Below are 19,805 nucleotides of genomic sequence, written 5' to 3'. Positions count from 1 at the left end.
TGTGTAACGTACCTCAGCCTGCTCGCGGCATCCCTTGCTGCAAGCGTTGCAAACTCGTGTACTTTCATAGCTAAGGCCGCGCATTTTTTGACGTTCTGCTCAGCAACAAGCCGTTCAAACGATACTGCAGGCAAGACAAGGCTTCAGTACGCAGTGGCTGCGCTGTTGGCCGCAATCGAAGACGTCGGGCGGCACCATGTTCTATACATCGATCTTTAAACGTGATACAGTGGGCAAATGAATAACTTTGTGAAGCAGACCCGCTCGTACGTTTCGCGCACTCGGGCGCCGGCGAGTAGCCTCCGTCAACAGACGCCGTCATAACCTCGATTAACGACGCAAACCGAGGTCGCCAAGCTCGGTTTGCAATAACCGCGGTTAGTGGTGTAACCATGGTTTGGTCCGCAGTGTAACATGGGCTAACCACGGGTTCGCGGTTACACTAACCGTCGCTGCGCGAACTCCTCAGGCGCGTGCGAGCGAGGACGGGTTGACGCGAGTACGCCAGCGAGCGAGCGCGCGGCAACCGCAAGTTCGTCGAAGTGACGTATGACTGGGCGGAGCTTTGAACTTGCTTGTATTCTTTATTTTTTTATGGCTCCCTTCGGCGTACGAGTTGAGAGGGAAAATTAGAAGGGTCATTTTTAATCGCCGATATCTCTGGCGTTGCAGAAGCTAGATAGAAAATTTTTGCGGGAGAATGATGGGTGGTTCAATAACTATCCGTGTTATGGCGTTGTTTACCCTTCTTGGTGACCCCTTTCAGTGGACCTTTAACGTGATGCACTTCGTCCTCTGCAATGCGCAGGTCGCATTTGAAAGATTCGTGGATATGGTACTGCGTGGCCTCAAGTCGGAAATCTGCATATGTTGATTTGATGACGTTATTTTTGGCCGGACCGTTAGTTAACATAACAGTCGGCTCGCTGTTGTTTTAGTCTGCCTACACAAGACAGGGTGTGTATCCATCCAGATCGTCGATGTGGCTGTTCATGTCCCCCAGCAGAATAATATTGGCCCCGTTTCCAATCTGGCTTATATCGTCACTGAGACATTCAACAAGATCATTGTTTTCTTGCCTGCATTGGTGCCCTGTTCCTAAATAAACTACCCCTAGCCATGTACTTATGCCGGCAATTGTTCCTGAAACCTAGATATGTTCTTTACAAGATGATTTAATTCTTTGCCAATTTGTTCCCTCGTGTATCAACATACCTACCTCTCCACTCTTTTTTTCTGTTCTCGTTCTGTTGCACCCTTCCCAGACGTAGCCTTCTATAAACGGCGGATCTTCTAGATCCCTGAGATGAGTCTCGCAAAGAGCGTACACACCTATTCTGTCATCCTTCAACTGCTGTTCTATCTCTAGCCATTTCGCTCTTTTTCTACCTCCTTGCATGTTTATGTAGCTGATCCTAGTCTTAAATTTCTTTTTTTGCACTCTTCTTTCTCGACATCCTCCTTGCCATTTTTGGGGGCTGAGCCTCCGTTATTACACTTCCTTCTGCTTCACTTCTAACTACCTCTGTGCACGGAGTCCTCGCGGACACCCTAAAAAAGCTACAGCCCTGCCTGCCAGGCGCCAGCCGATCTCTGCTCCCACCCTTCTGTTAAAATGAATGCCATCTCGCTGAAAAGCCCTACCAAAACCTGCTTTATGCACCTCCCTGTTTACCTCAACCATCTCTGCTCCCACCCTTCTGTTAAAATGAATGCCATCTGGCTGAAAAGCCCTACCAAAACCTGCTTTATGCACCTCCCTGTTTACCTCAACCACTTCGAAACGCTTCTCCAGGCTTAACTTTCTTATGTCCTGATTAACTGTCACCACGTCCTTTTCCAGCTTTCCGTTCAATCCTAGCACCTCCGGTACTGTGCATACAACTATCTGCGCTTGCTGTGCTATCTCCCTGATCTCGTCAACTCCCTTAGCTAAACTTTCCACCACTCCTGCAGCGTCACCATTTAGGACATCGTTTAGCCCCGCGGCTACTATTGCCATACTGCGCTCTGCGGAATTCTTCAACAGCCTGTTTTTACTCTCTTTCAGCACTACCCTCATTGTTCTCCCTGGGAAGGCTCCAACCAACACTCTCTTATCACCCTTTACACGTTCCAAGATATCTCGCTTGCACCTGTTCATGTTAGAATCTCCGGCGATAAGCACCTAGGCCTTCTCTCTCCCTCTCCCAACTGTTGGCTCCTGCTTTCGGTTATCTGTGTCCTTATCTCTGGGATTTTCATTCTTTCTTACTTCTTCCTTTTTTTCCGACTTCTTAGTAGCTGCTTCTAAATAACTCTGTCGGTTCGGATCCGCCTGACCTACTTTGCTTATGTCTTTCATGCCAGTGCTGGTCCCAGCCACGTGGCCCGCACTGGAATGTTCGTCCTCGTTTTTCCAAGGACAAAGTCGGCCACTTTTTTTTCAATTTGAGGAAGCTGTCCAAGCAGTTTCTGATTTTCTGCCCTTAACAAACGTACTTCATTTTCTAAATCATCCACAGGAGACACTAAACTGCCCCTTTCTTGATCAAATCTATCTTGACGCGCACTCAGCACGTAACACCGACACAAAACGTCGCTGCCTTCCGCTTCACCTACAGAGTCAAAACGCGTTTCCTTGAGATTAACCTGCGCCTCACGCTGAGTACACTTTACCTTCTTTTGATTGCACATCTTAAGCATGTATCGACTGAACTATATCTATTACGAATTCTCAGAATATACAAATTGCCAAAAGAAGACACAAGAAACGACTAGCAAACACGCGTAAAATCAATTCTGCGAATGCCAATAGCCTAGAAAAAAGTATTTATCTAAACAAGATAGTTAAAGAATGAACGCCGAGAAAACCTAGCTGCCGGCACGAAAAACCAGGCCGCTAGGACAAAGAGCTAAAATCTATTCTTTAGGCTGCACCTAACCTAACTAGCTGAAAACGAAATAAAGTTAATAAAATAAAGAACTCATGTATTTGACGCTTCGGAAGCTCCCGCTGTCGCCAGTCCGTCCGTTTCCGGTAGCCACGTGCAATCGGAGGAGCGATGGAACACGCGTCCGCACCACACGGCTGACAACTGTCAACAAAGGGATGGATGGAATATAGGAGCGTTCCCTTTGAAACGGGGTGGTAGCAGTAGCTATCATGCTCATTTTTCTCCATATATCTTAATTATTGATTTAGAATGGTTAACTAAACCATCATTCTATTTATTAAATTTTGCTCCTACATTACTAACATTATGTCACTTCTCTGCTTTTAAGCCACCAATCTTCCAGCCGTTTTTTGCTAGTTTCCACCGCCGGTTTATTCACCCGGCCACTGTTATCTCTGAACCCCAGAGCTTCAGGAACAGTGATTGCGCCTGCATCAACTTCCGGATGGATACCATTGCATTCGAATATAATATGGTCAATTGTTTCACTGGAGTTTCCACATACAGCACATGCGTCATCTCCATTGTTAAACTTCTTTTTGTAGCTGCGTGTTCAAAGGCACCCTGATCTAGCTTCAAAAAGTAGGGCACTGCCTCTTGAGTTATCAAAGAAATCTTCCTTCCTGACCTGCATTTTCCACTTTTGGTATAATTCCACACTCTGTTTTTTTTCCATCGAATTTATCCAATTTTTACCTTCTGTGTTTTTCACCTGTTGCTTAATGCTCTTTATTTCTCCGTCCTTGTTACTAGCATACTTACTAGTTAGTATCCTAGTTCTTTTCCTCCATTGTGAGTCAACGCTTTTTAGGTACAGGTATTTAAATACCTTAGCTGCCCATCTGTTACTGTCCAATTTCCTCAGGCGTTCCTCATATAATATTTTACTCTGAGCTTCCCGTACTTCGAAAGATGCCCAGCCCATATCTCCCTGTACCGCCTCATTTATAGTTTTGCCGTGGGCACCTAGTGCTAATCGTCCAACGGATCTCTGATTTGTTTCTAATGTCGACTGTACCTCTGATTTTAGGCACAAAACCGCATTTCCGAAAGTAAGTCCGGGCACCATAATTCCTTTCCAAATACCCCTCAATACCTCATACCTATTGTATCCCCACAATGCCTTATGATTCATTATCCCGGCATTCCTTCGCCCTTTGGCCTTAAGTGATTGCTCATGCTTTCCAATGTATGCCAATCCTTCGTTTACCCATACCCCCAAATATTTATATTCTGCTACTCTAGGTATTTCAAGGCCTTGAATTTTAAGGGCACCTACGTCAGTGGCGCCCTCAGCGACGGGAGCGGCAGCGGCGCGCAACTTTATCCGACGGCGCCGCTGTATTGTTCGCGCGGCGCGTTGACAGGCAGAGAGTATAAAGAAGGCTATGTCCTTACTTGTGGTCCTTATTTTCAGCGCCTTCGCGCCTCATTAGACAACTAGGCATCAGTTTTAACCGAACAGCATATCCAAAATATAGGGGGGAAAACGCCCAGTGCTGCTTCGTATTCGAAGCAGACGCTGTCCTGTGTTGTGTAGAAACTATCGAAAAAGGAATATATTTTAAGAAAGCGTCCAGAGTAAGGTGCAGGACACTCTGAAGAAAGGAAAACAGCGCGCTTGTCGATACGATGGACGAGGAACGCGACAGTGGGCGCAACGTTAGAGCCCAGTGCGCGGCGCAGTGCAAGCACTGCTGCACGCTGTTACAAACTCCAAACACGCTATATTGCGCGTACACCGTTCGTATGATGCAACACGGCACTGTGGCGTGAGACTGACTCTGGAAGGAAAGCATTCAGCCAGTGCATTCAAGTGGGCAGCCAATCTGACAGCGCGTTCTTCTTGCAGAAATGCTACCTCGTTGGCAGGAAGCTTGTTTGAAACATTTCAAACAGCATGTAGTGCCGTAGCCTCCTGTACTTAGTGCCCACAAAAGGCGCGTATTCACTGTAACGTTGCTGGCTAACATTTTCTTTGCACCTTGTAGGAGCATGCGCTCACATGTTCCAGTAATCTCCGCGCCATACGGTCTGCACTCATCTCTAGCCATAAGCCACAGCGTTGTTTGTCGTGCGGTATAATGGAGACTTAGTTTACCGTAGGGGGGTAAAGCGCGGCAATGAGGTTGTGCCGCACTCCTGTGGTGACATGATGGTACTCCTATTTTTGCTTTACTCGCGCAAAAAAGAACTCGGAAGTAAATCTATAAAAAATGTTTTCACGTTTTATTTTCTTACTGTTGGAAAATTTAAGTGATATAAAGGTTTATAAAAGCGCACATGCGATAGTTTCATATTGTTTCGTCTGCTGTACCTAGAACTAGGGGGAGCTGGCTGTATGCAGCTGTAGCATGCGAGAAGTACCATCATTGCTGCGAACACGATTAGCAAAGAAGTGGAGAGAGTTTACATGGGAGTGCCACCATTGCTGCCGCTTACCGCTACCGCGCCCCGTCAGCTCAGTACGCGCTGATTGGTCCCTGCGTGCGGAGTCTGCGGGAATTTGACCGGAACGTAGCGCCATGTGTCGCCTTCAGGGTGATCTGCGCATGCGTACTGACGCTCACATGGTAGCGGTAAGCGGCAACGCTAAACTGTCTCTAATAGCATTATAAATGTCTGAAATTTGAGTTTATAGCGACCAATTTTGTTTTTGTGACTTACATGTTGACGTTTTTGTTTTTGCAGTGAAAAAATGCTGGACACTGCTTGATGCGTCATGGTTTAGCCGCTATTTAGGATGACGGTTAAATATAAATGGATGGGTGGAATATACAGGCATCCTCTTTGAAGAGGGTTAGTGTCAGTTGCCAGCATGCTCAGGTTCCTTTTATATTTCTTTAATGTTGTTATAAATCACTGAACCAATTCGTCATTCTCTTTTTTTTTCAATTTTTTATTTCTATACTTTAACCTTACGGCACCTCTGCTTTTCAGCTTCCAGTCTTTCAATTGCTTTTTGCTGACGTCCACCGCACCGAGCGGATTAACGTCATCTGGTCTTGTTGAGACAGTGGTAATCCCGTAGTGCCACATGTTCAGCTATTCCCTATTGTAAAAATGTTCAGTTCGCTTGATGTCATTTCCCTTTAGAAATAATTCAAGGCTTGAATGTTTTAGTTCACACGCCTTGAAGTCCATATATAATTCACCCATAGCTGTCGCCGTGGAAGGTAAAACCTGTCTTTAAACTTGTGAATATACTGTCACGTGGTGGTGACCAGGGTCGATGACACAAATGAAGACACAGGCTTGATGGTACGGAAATTAACTCTTTATTGGGCTGAATTGCGCCCTCAAAAGAACTAAGGAACTCGGTTTGCTGTGTTGGTCGATCGTCGAACAAAGAATGCCCGTTACACTCGTCAACGCTCAATTTAAAGGCTGCACAGAACAATCTAGATAACGTCGCAAACAGCTACCAGCATGGGCTGGAACATTGTGGAAAGACACCCGAGTGGCCGGAACCTTCGAGACAGATCTCGGTGCATCTTGCGCTACAACAAAACTGATAAAGGTGTGACTCGCGACATCGAGCATTAACAAACAAAGATTACGGAACTGATACACGGTTCAGAATCAGAGTGATAAGCCTGTATGCCGGCGGCTGTTAAAAAACAACAAATACTGTTTTGAAGGTTTCGCGGCATTACTCCCCCCTTAAAAAAACATTGCCTCGATGTTCCAAAACAAAGAAACTTAAACATAAACACTGCAAAGTTTAAACACCACAGATTCTTTAACGCGCGTAATATGGCTTCAGTCATACAACATGTACAATTTCTGGGCGTGCGCGTCGCCGTTGTGATGCTGACGTTCCGTCGGAAATGATTTCATAGTCCAGTGGTCCGACGCGGCGAAGGATTTTGTATGGCCCAAAGTATCGACGCAACAACTTTTCACTTAATCCGCGACGGCGAATTGGTGTCCAAACCCACACTTGGTCGCCTGGATTGTACTCTGCGTGGCGTCGTCGTAAATTGTATCGTCGATTGTCGGTGCGCTGTTGGTCTTTAATACGCAGCCGTGCGGAGTCGTCGGGCTTCCTCTGCACGCTGCAGGTAGGCGGCGACGTCAAAGTTGTCTTCGCTGGTTACGTGCGGCAGCATTGCGTCGAGCGTCGTCGTGGGCTCCTTGCCGTACACAAGCTTAAACGGGGTCGCTCTGATCGTCTCCTGGACTGCCGTGTTATACGCGAAGATCACGTACGGCAAGGTGGCGTCCTAGGTCTTGTGTTCAGCGTCGACGTACCGTCTTTGCCAAAAGTAACCAGGCTGCTCCGAAAGCTGGCGGAGCAAGCACGCGGCCGTGTGGCGGCGTTGCGCTTGCTGTAGCTTATCGGTGCTCGTCAGCTTCGAGGGTACAACAGCTAACGTAACTTCGCACCCTCACTCTCGCCTGTTGGATGAGAAAAACTAGGCGCTGCGGCTTCAGGCGTGCGAAGCCTGGTTGTGCCCAGCGAGGGCGCTCAGTATAGCGACGGGCTATCCGCCCTTCTCGGCAACTGCGGAAAACAGAAAAGCAGGTGATAGTAGACACGGTGCGCTCTTGTTCGTTTCTAGGACGAATATGTGCTAGGTTTGCCAGACAGTGTCGCCCTGAAATAAGGGTTCCGCGAGCGAGAAAGCAATCATGTGCATATAATGGGTAAGCGTGAGGAAGGTTTCATTTTAGTTCTTTACTTAAACCAAAACTTACCTACAAGCAAACGCAAAAATTAGTTGCAATCAATCATTGCACGTATTTTTAAACAGCTACCCCGAGAGGCTGACACAATTTCCAGAGAGATAAGGTGACTTGAAAGGGTTCACAAGCTTTCCCTAGTTACGACCCGTAATGTGGCACTACGCAAGGCACCTTGAAGAAAGCATATTGAAATTTCGAGGTGCGATGCACAGGCGTATCAAACACACAGGAAAGCGCAATTCTGCTGGTGCGTTTCAGCAGCGGATTAGCGGAACACAAGCACGTATAATTATACAGCGAGAAACGCGACATATTATCTGCTTCAGGGCAGTTGCCAAGAAGAGCGAATAGCCCCGTCGCTATACTGAGCGCCCTCGCTGGGCTCAACCAAGCTTCGCACACGTGAAACCGCAGCGGACACATGATGCGCGCCTAGTTTTTATCATCCAACGGGTGAGAGTGAGGGTGCGAAGTTACGTCAGCTGTTGTACCCTCGGATCTGACGAGCACCGATAAGCCACAGCGAGCGCAACGCCGCCACACGGCCGCGCGCTTGCTCCGCCAGCCTTCGGAGCAGCCTGGTTACTTTTGGCAAAGACCGTACATAGCGATCATGTCCGTGATCGTTTTGTTCAGGCGCTCCGTAAGGCCATTGGTCTGGGGATGGTACGCAGTTGTTCGTCGATGGCTTGTGTGACTGTATTCCAGGATGGCTTGCGTCAACTCTGCCGTAAACGCCGTTCCCCTGTCCGTGATGAGTACTTCTGGAGCGCCGTGTCGCAAGAGAATTTGTTCGACAAAAAAATTTGGCGACTTCTGCCGCGGTACCATTTGGTAGTGCTCTTGCTTCGGCGTAACGGGTAAGGTAGTCAGTGGCCACGATGATCCACTTGTTACCCATAGACGAAGATGGAAAGGGGCCGAGGAGATCCATCCCAATTTGTTGAAAGGGCAGGATTGGGGGCGGAATCGGGTTTAGTAGTCCTGCTGGTCTGATCGGCGGCGTCTTGCGTCGTTGGCACTCACGACACATCTTCACGTAGTGGGCAACTTCGGCAGGCAGTCGCGGCCAGTAATACTTCTCCTGAATTCGACGCAACGTGCGCGCAAATCCGAGGTGGCCTGCTGTGGGCTCATCGTGCAACGCCTGCAGGATTTCTTGCCGAAGGGTTTTAGGCACTACGAGAAGCTGCGCGGTCTTGTTGGGTGCGAAGTTCTTCTTCACGAGGAGGCCATTGCTTAACGCGAACGAAGATGATTGTCGCCTGAACACACCAGGAGGGGAAGTGGTCTTTCCTTCTAAGTAATCGGCTAGCGCTTTCAGCTCAGGGTCTGATCGCTGTTGTTCTGCGAAACCGCTGGCGCTTACCGGTCCCAAAAAGGCGTCGTCGTCATCGTCCTTCGGGGGAGCATCGACGGGAGCGCGGGATAAGCAGTCTGCGTCGGAATGCTTCCGAGCCGACTTATAGACTACAGTCATGTCAAATTCTTGAAGTCGTAGGCTCCATCTGGCAAGGCTGCCGGAATAGGCGGACCACCCACAACTCCGAGAACTCCCATGCACTGAATAAAGTTTTCAATCAGTCAATCAATCAATCAAATTAGCCAGCCAGCAGTGCGCGTGATGGTCGCTTACCACCTTGAATAGTCGGCCGTATAGGTATGGACGAAATTTAGAAGTGGCCCAGATGATTGCAAGGCATTCCTTCTCGGTCGTCGAGTAATTGACTTTGGCTTTTGTGAGGGACCAGCTAGCGTAGGCGATTATTCTCCTGTCCGGCTCTCTTCTGGACGAGAACGGCTCCTAGGCCCACACTGCTCGCGTCGGTGTGAATTTCGGTCTCGGCGTTTTCATCAAAGTGGCCCAGTACAGGAGGGCATTGCAGGCGGCGCTTGAGTTCGTCGAAGGCTTCTCCTTGCGGCGCTTCCCATTTAAAAGGTACATCAGCCTTTGTAAGCTGCGTCAACGGTTCGGCGATCCGCGAAAAGTTTCTGACAAATCGTTGATAATAAGCGCACAGCCGAAGGAATCGGCGCACAGCTTTCTTGTCGGCAGGCGTTGGGAATTGTGCGATTGCAGCTGTTTTCTCCGGGTCTGGGAGAATACCGTCCTTGCTAACGATGTGACCTAGGAACCGGAGTTCTTCGTAGGCGAAGTGACACTTCTCTGCTTTTAGCGTTAGTCCCTATGACTTGATGGCTTCCAGCACTGTCTGTAGTCGTTTTAGGTGGTCTTCAAAGTTTGACGAGAAGACAACAACGTCGTCCAAATATACCAAACAAATTTGCCACTTCAAGCCTGCCAGGACTGTGTCCATTACTCGTTGAAACGTGGCTGGTGCGGAGCAGAGGCCAAATGGCATCACCTTCAACTCATAAAGGCCGTCCGGTGTGATGAATGCGGTCTTCTCGCGATCTCTTTCGTCGACCTCAATTTGCCAATATCCGCTCTTCAGGTCCATCGATGAGAAGTACCTTGCATTGCAGAGCCGGTCGAGAGTGTCGTCGATGCGGGGAAGCGGGTGGACATCCTTCTTCGTTATGCTATTCAAGCGGCGGTAATCAACGCAGAAGCGAAGTGTGCTGTCTTGAACAAAACGACTGGTGCCGCCCAGGGGCTGTTCGATGGCTGGATTACGTCATCATGCAGCATTTCCTCAACTTGATCGCGAATAGCCTGCCGTTCTCGCGGCGATACACGATAAGGGCTTTGGCGCAGAGGTCGGTCGTGTTCGTTCGTTATAATGCGGTGCTTGGCCAGTGGTGTTTGTAGTACCTTCGATGATGACGAGAAGCACTCCCTGTAGTTGCGAAGAAGACTGCGAATCTGGTTTTTCCATGCTGGGTCAATACTGGGTTGATGTCAAATGTGGGCTGACGGAATTGGTCCGGTGCGTCTTCCAGTGGTTGGTCGTGGAGGGCGAATACGTCTTTGAGGTCCGCTAATTCGTCGAGAAAAGCGATGGTCGTGCCCTTGTAGAGATGCTGGTATTATTCAGTGAAGTTTGTTACCAGCACCTGAGCTTGTCCTCACCGGAATTTCGCGATGCCTCTTGCGATGCCGATACCTCGTTCCAAGAGCAATTGGATATTTCCTTCGACGATGCCTTCAGCGGTTTCGATGTCTGTGCTACCTACGCTGACGGCGACGCTTGATCGGGGCGGCACGGTGAATTCTCCGTCGAGGACGTTTAGAGCGACGTGTTGCGTCGAAGTCGTCGCAGCAGGTATGGTTTGGTCTGCAGAGAGCTTGATGAGCTTGGATCGGAGGTCGATGATAGCCCTATGTCCATTTAGGAAGTCGATGCCTAAAATCACGTCGCGGGAGCACTGCTGCAAGACCACAAAGCTGGTGGGGTATGTACGCCCATTTACGGTTATTCTTGCAGTGGATCGTCCCGATGGAGTAATCAAATTGCCACCTGCGGTGCGAATCAGCGGGCCATCCCAAGCGGTGGTAACTTTCCTAAGCAGAGAGGCTAACGGTCCACTAATGACTGAATAGTCAGCTCCGGTGTCTACTAGGGCAGTGACTCTGCGGCCGTCGATATCAACTTCAAGGTCACTTGTTCGCGTCCTCGCATTCCACGTGGGCCTTAGTGTCCGATCTCGGCTCCGTCGTTTCTTCAGGTCATGGCCGGGGCATACCGTTGTTACTTCGCTGGGCGGCGGTGTCTGCTTGCACTCTGGTCGTGTTGTCGTCGATGTCGTTGTGTGGAGCGGCGATGAAATGGTTGCGTCGTCGTTAGTGGTCTTTGGCGGCGGAGGATCTTCGTCTTTTCGCCGTAGAGCAACCGCACCTCCAAAGGTTGCTGGCTTAATTTCCCCTGCGCGGGCTTGGGGACCTTCCGCGCATACTCTCATCATAGTTACGGCCTGGCGACGCAAAGCGGGCCCTGGACGGCGATGGAGATCTGAACCGACGGCTTGGTGGCGCAATCTCACCGCTACGCAGATAGTTGTAAATTTCTTGTGGTCATTCACCTGGGCGTGGTCGTGGAGCGTCGACTGCAAATCCGCGGAGACCGATTCGTCGGTACGGGCAGTGGCGCAGAATGTGGCCGGCCTCAACGCAGTGGAAGCATAATGGCCGGTTGTTTGCTGTCCTCCAGGCGTCGCACTTCCTGGGGTTTGGGGGTCGTTGGTAGGCTTGGCGGGCAGGGGCCAAGGGGCGGTTTTCAGGAACAGGACGGTAGCGGCGAGGGCTCGGAAAGTCATCACGTCGGGGCGCAGGGCGACGCAATGCACCAGCGTAGTTCAACGCTGTTGCCTCTTGTGCTGGAACAGTCGCAGCCGTCACTTGAGGAACGCCCAGCGCCTGCTGGACTTCACGGACGACGTCCGCGAGCGTCGCCACCTGGGGTTGTTGCGATGATGGCGTCAATCGGCGGAGCTCCTCTCGCACGATCTTCCGGATGAGGTCCCGAAGGTTCTCTCCACTTGCAGATGCGCTGGGGTAGTGGCTTGAGTAGTCTGGCTGAAGTGGTCGCTCGTATTGGCGCATCCGGGTGTACAACGTCTTCTCGATGGCAGACGCTTCCGTTTCAAATTCCGCCACGGTTTTTGGCGGATTTCGGACAAGATTTGCAAAAAGCGATTCTTTGACGCCTCGCATTAAAAATTTGACTCTCTCACCTTCAGTCATGTCAGGGTCGGCGCGGCGAAAGAGGCGCTTCATCTCCTCAACGTATGCCAGGACAGGCTCGTCAGTAAGTTGAAGTCTTGACTGAAGGAAGGCCTGGGCTCTTTCCTTTCTGACGATGCTTGAAAAGGCAGTCAAAAACGCTTCCTTGAAAATCTTCCAATCTTTCATAGCTGCCTCATGATTTTCGAACCAAACTTGGGCATGTCCTTGAAGAACAAAGTAGACTTGCCTGAGTTTCGCGGCGTCGTTCTAGCCGTTGAATTCTGCTACACGGACGAAAAGGTCCATCCAGTCTCCAGCATCTTCACCCGGTCGTCCATGGAAGCAGGGGGGCTCACGGGGTTGGACGAAAACAACCGGTGTTGTAGGCTGGGCCATTGTCAGCGTCGATGCCTTCCGAGATCGAATGGGGTCAGGCAGCAGACCGTGTTCGGGTTGTAGGCCTTGAAGTCGGCGGCTGGCTCGGTGACCTGTAGGCTGGTCTTCCAGGACGACAGGAACACGGTTTGTGTCTTCGCTTGAAGGATCAAAGGCAGCACCTCCATCAGATTTCACGTGGTGGTGACCAGGGTCGATGACACAAATGAAGACACAGGCTTGATATTACGGAAATTAACTCTTTATTGGGCTGACTTGCGCCCGCAAAAGAACTAAGGAACTCGGCGGCGGCGATAGCAGCAAATGTGTTGGTCGATCGTCGAACAAAGAATGCCCGTCACACTCGTCAACGCTCAATTTAAAGGCTGCGCCGAACAATCTAGATAACGTCGCAAACAGCTACCAGCATGGGCTGGAACATTGTGGAAAGACACCCGAGTGGCCGGAACCTTCGAGACAGATCTCGGTGCATCTTGCGCTACAACAAAACTGATAAAGGTGTGCCTCGCGACATCGAGCATTAAGAAACAAAGATTACGGAACTGATACGCGGTCCAGAATGAGAGTGATAAGCCTGTATGTCGGCGGCTGTTAAAAAGCAACAAATACTGTTTTGAAGGTTTCGCGGCAATACAGTTGGTGGCATGTTTACGCACAGGTGCAGTACAGCGCGCGGACGTAGGTGGCGTTGCGATGCTAGAAAGCGGAAGAGGCTCTTTGTCGTATAAACGGCTCCTTAATTTAAGTGATTTGGCCTTGCTATTGCTATGAATGAAAGTATTTTAAATACGCATTGAGATCACGATTGATGTGAAAGCGTCTATTTTTTTTTTTTTTTTCATATTTCAGGGGCGCATAGTAGAACGAGGACAGGACATAGAGGAGCATATTGAAATTTTAGACAAGTTCAAATCGCTCGGTGTTGTGTTCGACTCTCGCATGAGGTGGTCTGACCATATAATGTATATTGAAAGCAAGCTTACTAGATCTGTAGGCTTCCTCTCGAGACTTCGGACAAGCTTCTTATTTACCACGCTATGTAATTCAATCACACATCAACTACTGTCACCTTGGGGTACAACTTGCAAAACAAATTTAAACATCATACTCGGTCTCCAAAAGAAGGCAATTAGACTGATCGCTGGTGCATGTTATACTGCCCACACGGAAACATTATTTCTCCAATATAGGATTCATTGTGTGCATACCATGTTTGAGTATTGTTTGCTGCACTGCCTTAAATTATCACCTCAATGCTCAACCGACTTTTTGAAGACTATTGCTGAACTTAAGCCTTACGAAAAACGCCTTCGCACCAAAAGTAAACAAATATGGGACGTTCCTCGTATAACGTTATACGGTAACCAGAGTCTTCGTTTTACTTTACCATGCATACTAATTCATTATAGTATACACAACCCAAACATCTTTACCGCCCCAATTAAGGACTTTAAGCTATATTTCATCGTTTCTGCACTGTCTCTGTACTTTCCGTTCCTTGCTTGGGTGAACATTGTCATGAGGATAGTCACTTCATGTTCATTACGTTTTGCCATGTTGCGTGCATACTGTTCGACGATCGTTGGCCGTTATTTTGCTGTTTCATTTGTGTATTTGGGCTCTTTCTGTACTTCCATGGTATATATATGTATATATTCGCCTTGATCGGACACGGCTTGTTGCTCTGCCTTTTACTGGGCCTCGGGCATTTATCTTTGTAGCTTTTCTCTCGAGGCCCATTTCTTGTACATTACTGGAAATAAATTTTAATTCAATTAAAAAACACAGAGGACAATTAAGCGATTAAACTTTTATTTGGAAAATCCTCGAAAGCACTCGGAAAAAAACTCGCACCAGGGGTATACACTAACACACGGCAAAAAAAAAATAAAGTAAAACAAACGATGATGACAGGGACCTAATAGACAAGCCAAGCCCACGATTAAAAAAAACAACAACACCAAAAGGCGATGAGAATAACATGCTATAAGCCATAAGAACGCTGCTAGAATGAATCAACAATCAAGATTGCGAAGTTCAAAGACGAATGCGTCAGCACATCCTCCGCTTCCCTTTCGACCAAGGAGATTGCATTCTTCTCTGGTTTTATTTGATTTACATGTCCGGAATTCCGGCTGTCTGACTTGTAGCCGGTTTATACGGCAAAGTCGGACAGCCGGAAATCCGGATTTGCCCAGGACTGCAGTGATTCTCTGAGAAGTGAACTTCATCAGTGACAGTGAACCTTTACGTTTTTCGACACGCTGGTTTAGAGCAATTCGCACTTGAAACTTCATGGCTTTTCTGAATTTTCGCGTGTACAGGACACGACTCGTTTTCAGTTTTCAACCCCGTGAAACACGGTAACTTGAACCACCTTTGCAGGCTCAAGTGTTAACTATTTTGCCCCAGAATGAGCGCAGCGGGGTTTGCGGAGCCTCTTCCAAGCGCACACCCCGGTGAGAGCCGGGCGCCAGGCCAGGGGACGCTTGTAGCCATTTTTACCGGTGGGTGTCCGGTATAGTACTGTATGAAAAATAAAATTGCGATGCGGGTTTATGGTTGTCCGATGGCGGAACGAATCCCATCGGCGCAACCCATTGAAAACCGGTGGGCACCAGTGATCGAACCATGCCACCGCTTCGCCATCGATAATTCGCATGCTATAGCTCGTGTGCGCGTGGACCTTTTTGGGGTGCAATGTTGCTGGGGTGACGCCTTGTTCGGGACTAGTGGTGGATAGATGGAAGAGCAAAAGCGCTGGTCTTCACCATGCTCAACCTTTCTTTTTATGCTTCTTAATTACTTTAATGGCTTTAATTTTAGATATTTAAGCACCGTTGTTTAATTTAGATTTAGCACCCTTGCGTCCACGCCCTGCGCCACCAATATTCTAAACGCCTCTTGCCAACCTCTACCGTGCAGATGCAATCACGTTTCATTTGCTATCTCTAAACCCGCCCGTGCCTTGGCGAGAGTGACTATGTCCGCATCTGGATGGACACTCCGGTATGAGCTGTTCAACTCTTTCTGCGCATCTACCATACATAAGTTTCATCTTCTTGGTTAAAGTTCCTGTTGTAGCTTCAGGTTCTAAGACATCCTGATCTAGTTTCAAAGAGAAGGCCGCTGCCTGCCTCTTGAGTGGTTACAGAATGTTTCCTCCCTCTCCTTGCAGGGCGCCCCCTCATGGAGCGGAGGACGCGCCGCAACGGCCGCCACGAAGAAAGGTGAGTGCTCCTGTCGCCGTTCGAGTAGTTGGTTCAGCCGAAGGTACCAGCGGCGCCACGGTCAGAGCAAGTGCGACAGTTTCGCTGTCATGCCGGCAGGCGGTTTGCTGTGAACGCGAGTTGTACTTTACCTTACCTTTCTATGTAGTACATTTCTTTTGTAACTACAGAAAATGATCATGTTAATACAGAAATTTCTGTTGTCGTAATATGTTAACTGTAAAAAAAAAAAGAAGACCGTACAGAAATTATTTCGTCACAACAGAAAATTTTCTGTACATCTTCCTACTGGGAATTGCGCTGCGATTTCACTGCATTTTGATTTTTGCCCGTAATGCCTTGACAACGGTGTTTGATTCCGCAATGCGTGACAGGTTACATGTCGATGCAAAGTTCTCTCCACTGAAAGACGTCTCAGAGAAGGAAACGGATCGGTGAAATGTGTGCGTGCACGCAGTGAACAGTATCTGCTGGGCTGCTGCGGGGAACGAAGCGAAACTCACTTAATTGCTTCCGTATTCTGCGCGATTCTGATAATATTGTCACGGAGGAACAAAGACGATTAGTGGAAGGACAGAGGTGTGCGTGGTGAAAGAAGTGCTGTGCTGAATGGGACCAAGATCTGACTTCCCACGTCTGCGCGACCCCCTCCTGTGTGAAGGCTTAATTCACCTCGTAACATCTTGGTGGATGTTTGCTGCGTACGTCCTAATTAACAATGCATCAACCCGAGCCTCGTCAGAGTCGACGTCTTGCCGGCCTACCACCTCAAGAGCCCGAGATGTCCCTGGACGGTGAAGCTTACGCCTACACCCAGCGGTTCCTGGCCGCATTACCGAGAGGCCCGCTCCTTCGCGGGAGCTGCTGGTGATGGCGTGGACGAATGGCTCACCTACTGCCAACGAGTAAGCCGCCATAACTAGTGGGACAATAATGACCAACAGGCGAATGTCGTTTTCTCGCTCGCGGAAACGGCCCTCACATTTTACAAGAATCACGAGGATACCTTGACATCATGGCCTCGTTTCGTGGAAGACTGATAAAATGCTTTGGTGATTCCTCGGCGAAAAAGAAGAGGGCTGAGCAGACACTGACCCATCGGGCTGAACTTGCCGGTAAGACGTGCACACAGTATATTGAGGCAGTACTGAAGCTCTGCGAGGCCGCATCGGCTATTTGCTCAAGGGCTTCGGTGAGGACATCACGTTCCTTATCAGTAAAGAAAGCCTGAACACAGTCGGCGACGTCGTACGTCATTTGCCGAATATTTGAGAACTTGAAGGTGCACCGAATAACACCAAAGTTCGGTCGCTTGTACATAGTGACAACAGTTTCTGCCATTGAAACAACTTCTGAAGCCACTGATCTCGCCTCCACTATCCGTCGGATAGTTTGAGAAGAATTGTTCCGCTCCCAGGCACTCTCTTATTATCACTCGTCCTCATGTATGTAGCGATCGGGAGAGAGTTTTTCCATCAGCACAGCGAACCCACGTCTAACTATTCTCGACAACAGAACGCTCCAAGATTACACCAAGACCAACGCTACTATGAGCGGCCACCGCCCGTTCACTACCAGAACGCACGGCCTGATGCCTTTTCAGTGGATCCCGGCACATATCAACGCTACCATACGCGGACCTTTGATCGCTCCGATGAAGAATGCCAGGCAATAACCGCTGATCGCCCACCCATGGTTTGCTTCCGCTGCGGCAATCCAGGCAATATCGCAAGATTCTGCCACCGCCGTCGACCATATCGATACGAGCCACCGATGTTACCAGTGCGACCGGCTTACCAGGGTGCATCTACCCTGACTGCTTACTCATCTCCTTCAACAGAACTTGGGCACACCGCCCCTCTTAATCCGTCTCCGGTGTCGGATCGGAGTGTCCCGGTCTCCTTCACCTCGTCCAGAAGACTAACCAGCGCGATCGATAGAGGTGAGGCCGCTGGAACTTCGCTATGTACTGATATTCCTCTTCCCGTGTGTGGTCGTTAATGGAGTTCTCGTTGATACCGGTGCCACTGTTTCTGTGAATAGTAAGAGATTTAAATGGCTTCGGGGACGCAAAGTGATGAAACCTCAACGTTTTATGATGTGAGTGGCGAGCCGTTGCGTCCTCTAGGAGTGTTTAATCCTGAAGTTGAATTGGGTGGTTTATCAAACGGAATTCGTCCTTATCTCCAGTTTTACCCATGACGTTATTTTAAGAATGACCTTTTAAAGCTCTGCGAAGCGACGGTCGACTGCGCAAGTGGCGAGGTTTATTTTGAGCGTATGAATGTGCTCAGCCTCATGGAAAGTGCATGTGACGCCAGAACGGTGTCTTGTGCATACTATCGTGCCATCGTGGGCTGCAGTGCGTTTCGGTGTTCGCTGCCCTTGGTAAAGGTGAAATGTTTGAAGCATTAATGGAACCAGTGCACTCGACCGGCCTAAAGTGCAATGTTCTAGTGCCGCACCGTCTGGTATCTGTGGTTAACGGCAGCGCGTGGTTGTGGACAGTTAATTCATCGTTTCAACCCGTCATCTTGCCAACAGGCTTAAAACTTGCTTTATATGAACCCGATGCGCCTCCAGCTGTGTCATCCATCGCGGTTGCCACGGCTGAACCCGTTCCAGCGTCCAGCACTGAACGCGCAGTTCTTGGCGTGATCAATAAAACGCTGAGTACCACTCAACGCCGCTCTCTTGCAGACCTTCTTCTGCAGTACTTGGCTGTCTTCGACTTCTGCCAGCCCCGTGGACCACTGTCTATTCCCAAGTCTTGTACCTGCCACATTATCCACGCCGGTTCGTCTCGCCCGATTCGTCAAAAGCCTTATCGCGTGTCGCCGTCGGAGCGCAAAGTAACCCACAAGCAAGTCACAGAGACGCTTAAGAAGAAGGTCATTCAGGCATCGTCTAGTCCTTGGGCTGCTCCCGTGATTTTTGTCCGTAAAGATGGCACGTGGCGATTTTGCGTGGACTACCGCCTTTTAAATGCCATAACCAAAAAGGATGGCCTCGCTTTGACGACAGCATAGACTGCCTCTTTGGCGCTTCTTATTTTACCTGCGTAGATCTGCGATCAGGTTACTGGTAAATACCGGTGCATGCGGCAGACAAAGAAAAAACGGCATTTGTAACGCCGGATGGACTATTTGAATTTAATCTGATGCCGTTTGAGATTTGCAATGCGCCTGCGACGTTTGAGAGATTTATGGACACGATATAGCGCGGCATGAACTGGGACATATATGCTATCTTGATGACGTCGTCATTTTTTGTAAAACGTTGGACGGCCCGGGCATAACCGCTTAGCGCGCGTAATAGAATGTTTACATAACGCCGGACTAGTCCTCAATTTTAAGAAATGTACTTTGGCGAGCATCAAGCGTTGGTGATAGGACATCTCGTTGATGAGCAGGGCGTGAGACCAGACGCTCAGAAAATGGCAGCTGGAGTCATTTCAAGCACCGCGGACAGTTAAAGAGGCCCGAAGTTTTTTTGGGTTACATTCCTATTTCCGGCGTTTTATTCACCGCTTCGCGGACATCGGCTACCCGCTGACGTGCCTTCTTCACAAAGTAGCTTCGTTTGAATGGACTGCCGAGTGCGATGCTGAAGTTTCTACTGACCTCACAACCTCTTCTCCGGCATTTCGACCCCTCCACACCAAAAGAAGTTCATACCGATGCTAGTGGTGTTGGCATCGGCGCTGTGGCGGTTCAGCGAAGAGGTGATCAGAAGCACGTTATTGCATATGCGAGCTGCTCCCTCAGCAAGCCAGAGCACAACTATACCGTTACAGAACAGGGATGCCTTGCTGTGATCTTCGCTGTGCAGATGTTCCGGTCGTACTTGTATGGGCCCCCATTCACGATTGTGACTGACCATCACTCCCTATGCTGGCTCTCGCCTCGCGCGCTGGGCCCTCCGTCT

At 49.2% G+C, this 19,805-nt stretch overlaps 1 protein-coding gene across 4 annotated transcripts in view; it reads left to right on the top strand.

Annotated features, from left to right (window-relative positions):
• Window positions 1-19,805, top strand: part of RhoBTB (Rho-related BTB domain containing) — a 302,716-nt gene that overhangs the window by 18,545 nt on the left and 264,366 nt on the right. For all 4 annotated transcript variants that reach the window (XM_084591542.1, XM_084591543.1, XM_084591544.1 and 1 more), the window contains exon 2: window positions 15,827-15,878. In XM_084591542.1, the coding sequence (XP_084447668.1) occupies window positions 15,838-15,878 (41 nt within the window). In that variant the 5' untranslated portion in view covers window positions 15,827-15,837. The remainder of the gene's footprint in view (window positions 1-15,826; window positions 15,879-19,805) is intronic.

Source organism: Amblyomma maculatum, chromosome 1 (genome assembly GCF_055883805.1).
Source record: "Amblyomma maculatum isolate TAMU_Amacu chromosome 1, ASM5588380v1, whole genome shotgun sequence".
In the NCBI taxonomy this organism is placed as follows: domain Eukaryota; kingdom Metazoa; phylum Arthropoda; class Arachnida; order Ixodida; family Ixodidae; genus Amblyomma; species Amblyomma maculatum.
The sequence above is the reverse complement of the archived record's forward strand: the minus strand, read 5'-3'. Positions and strand labels throughout refer to the sequence as shown.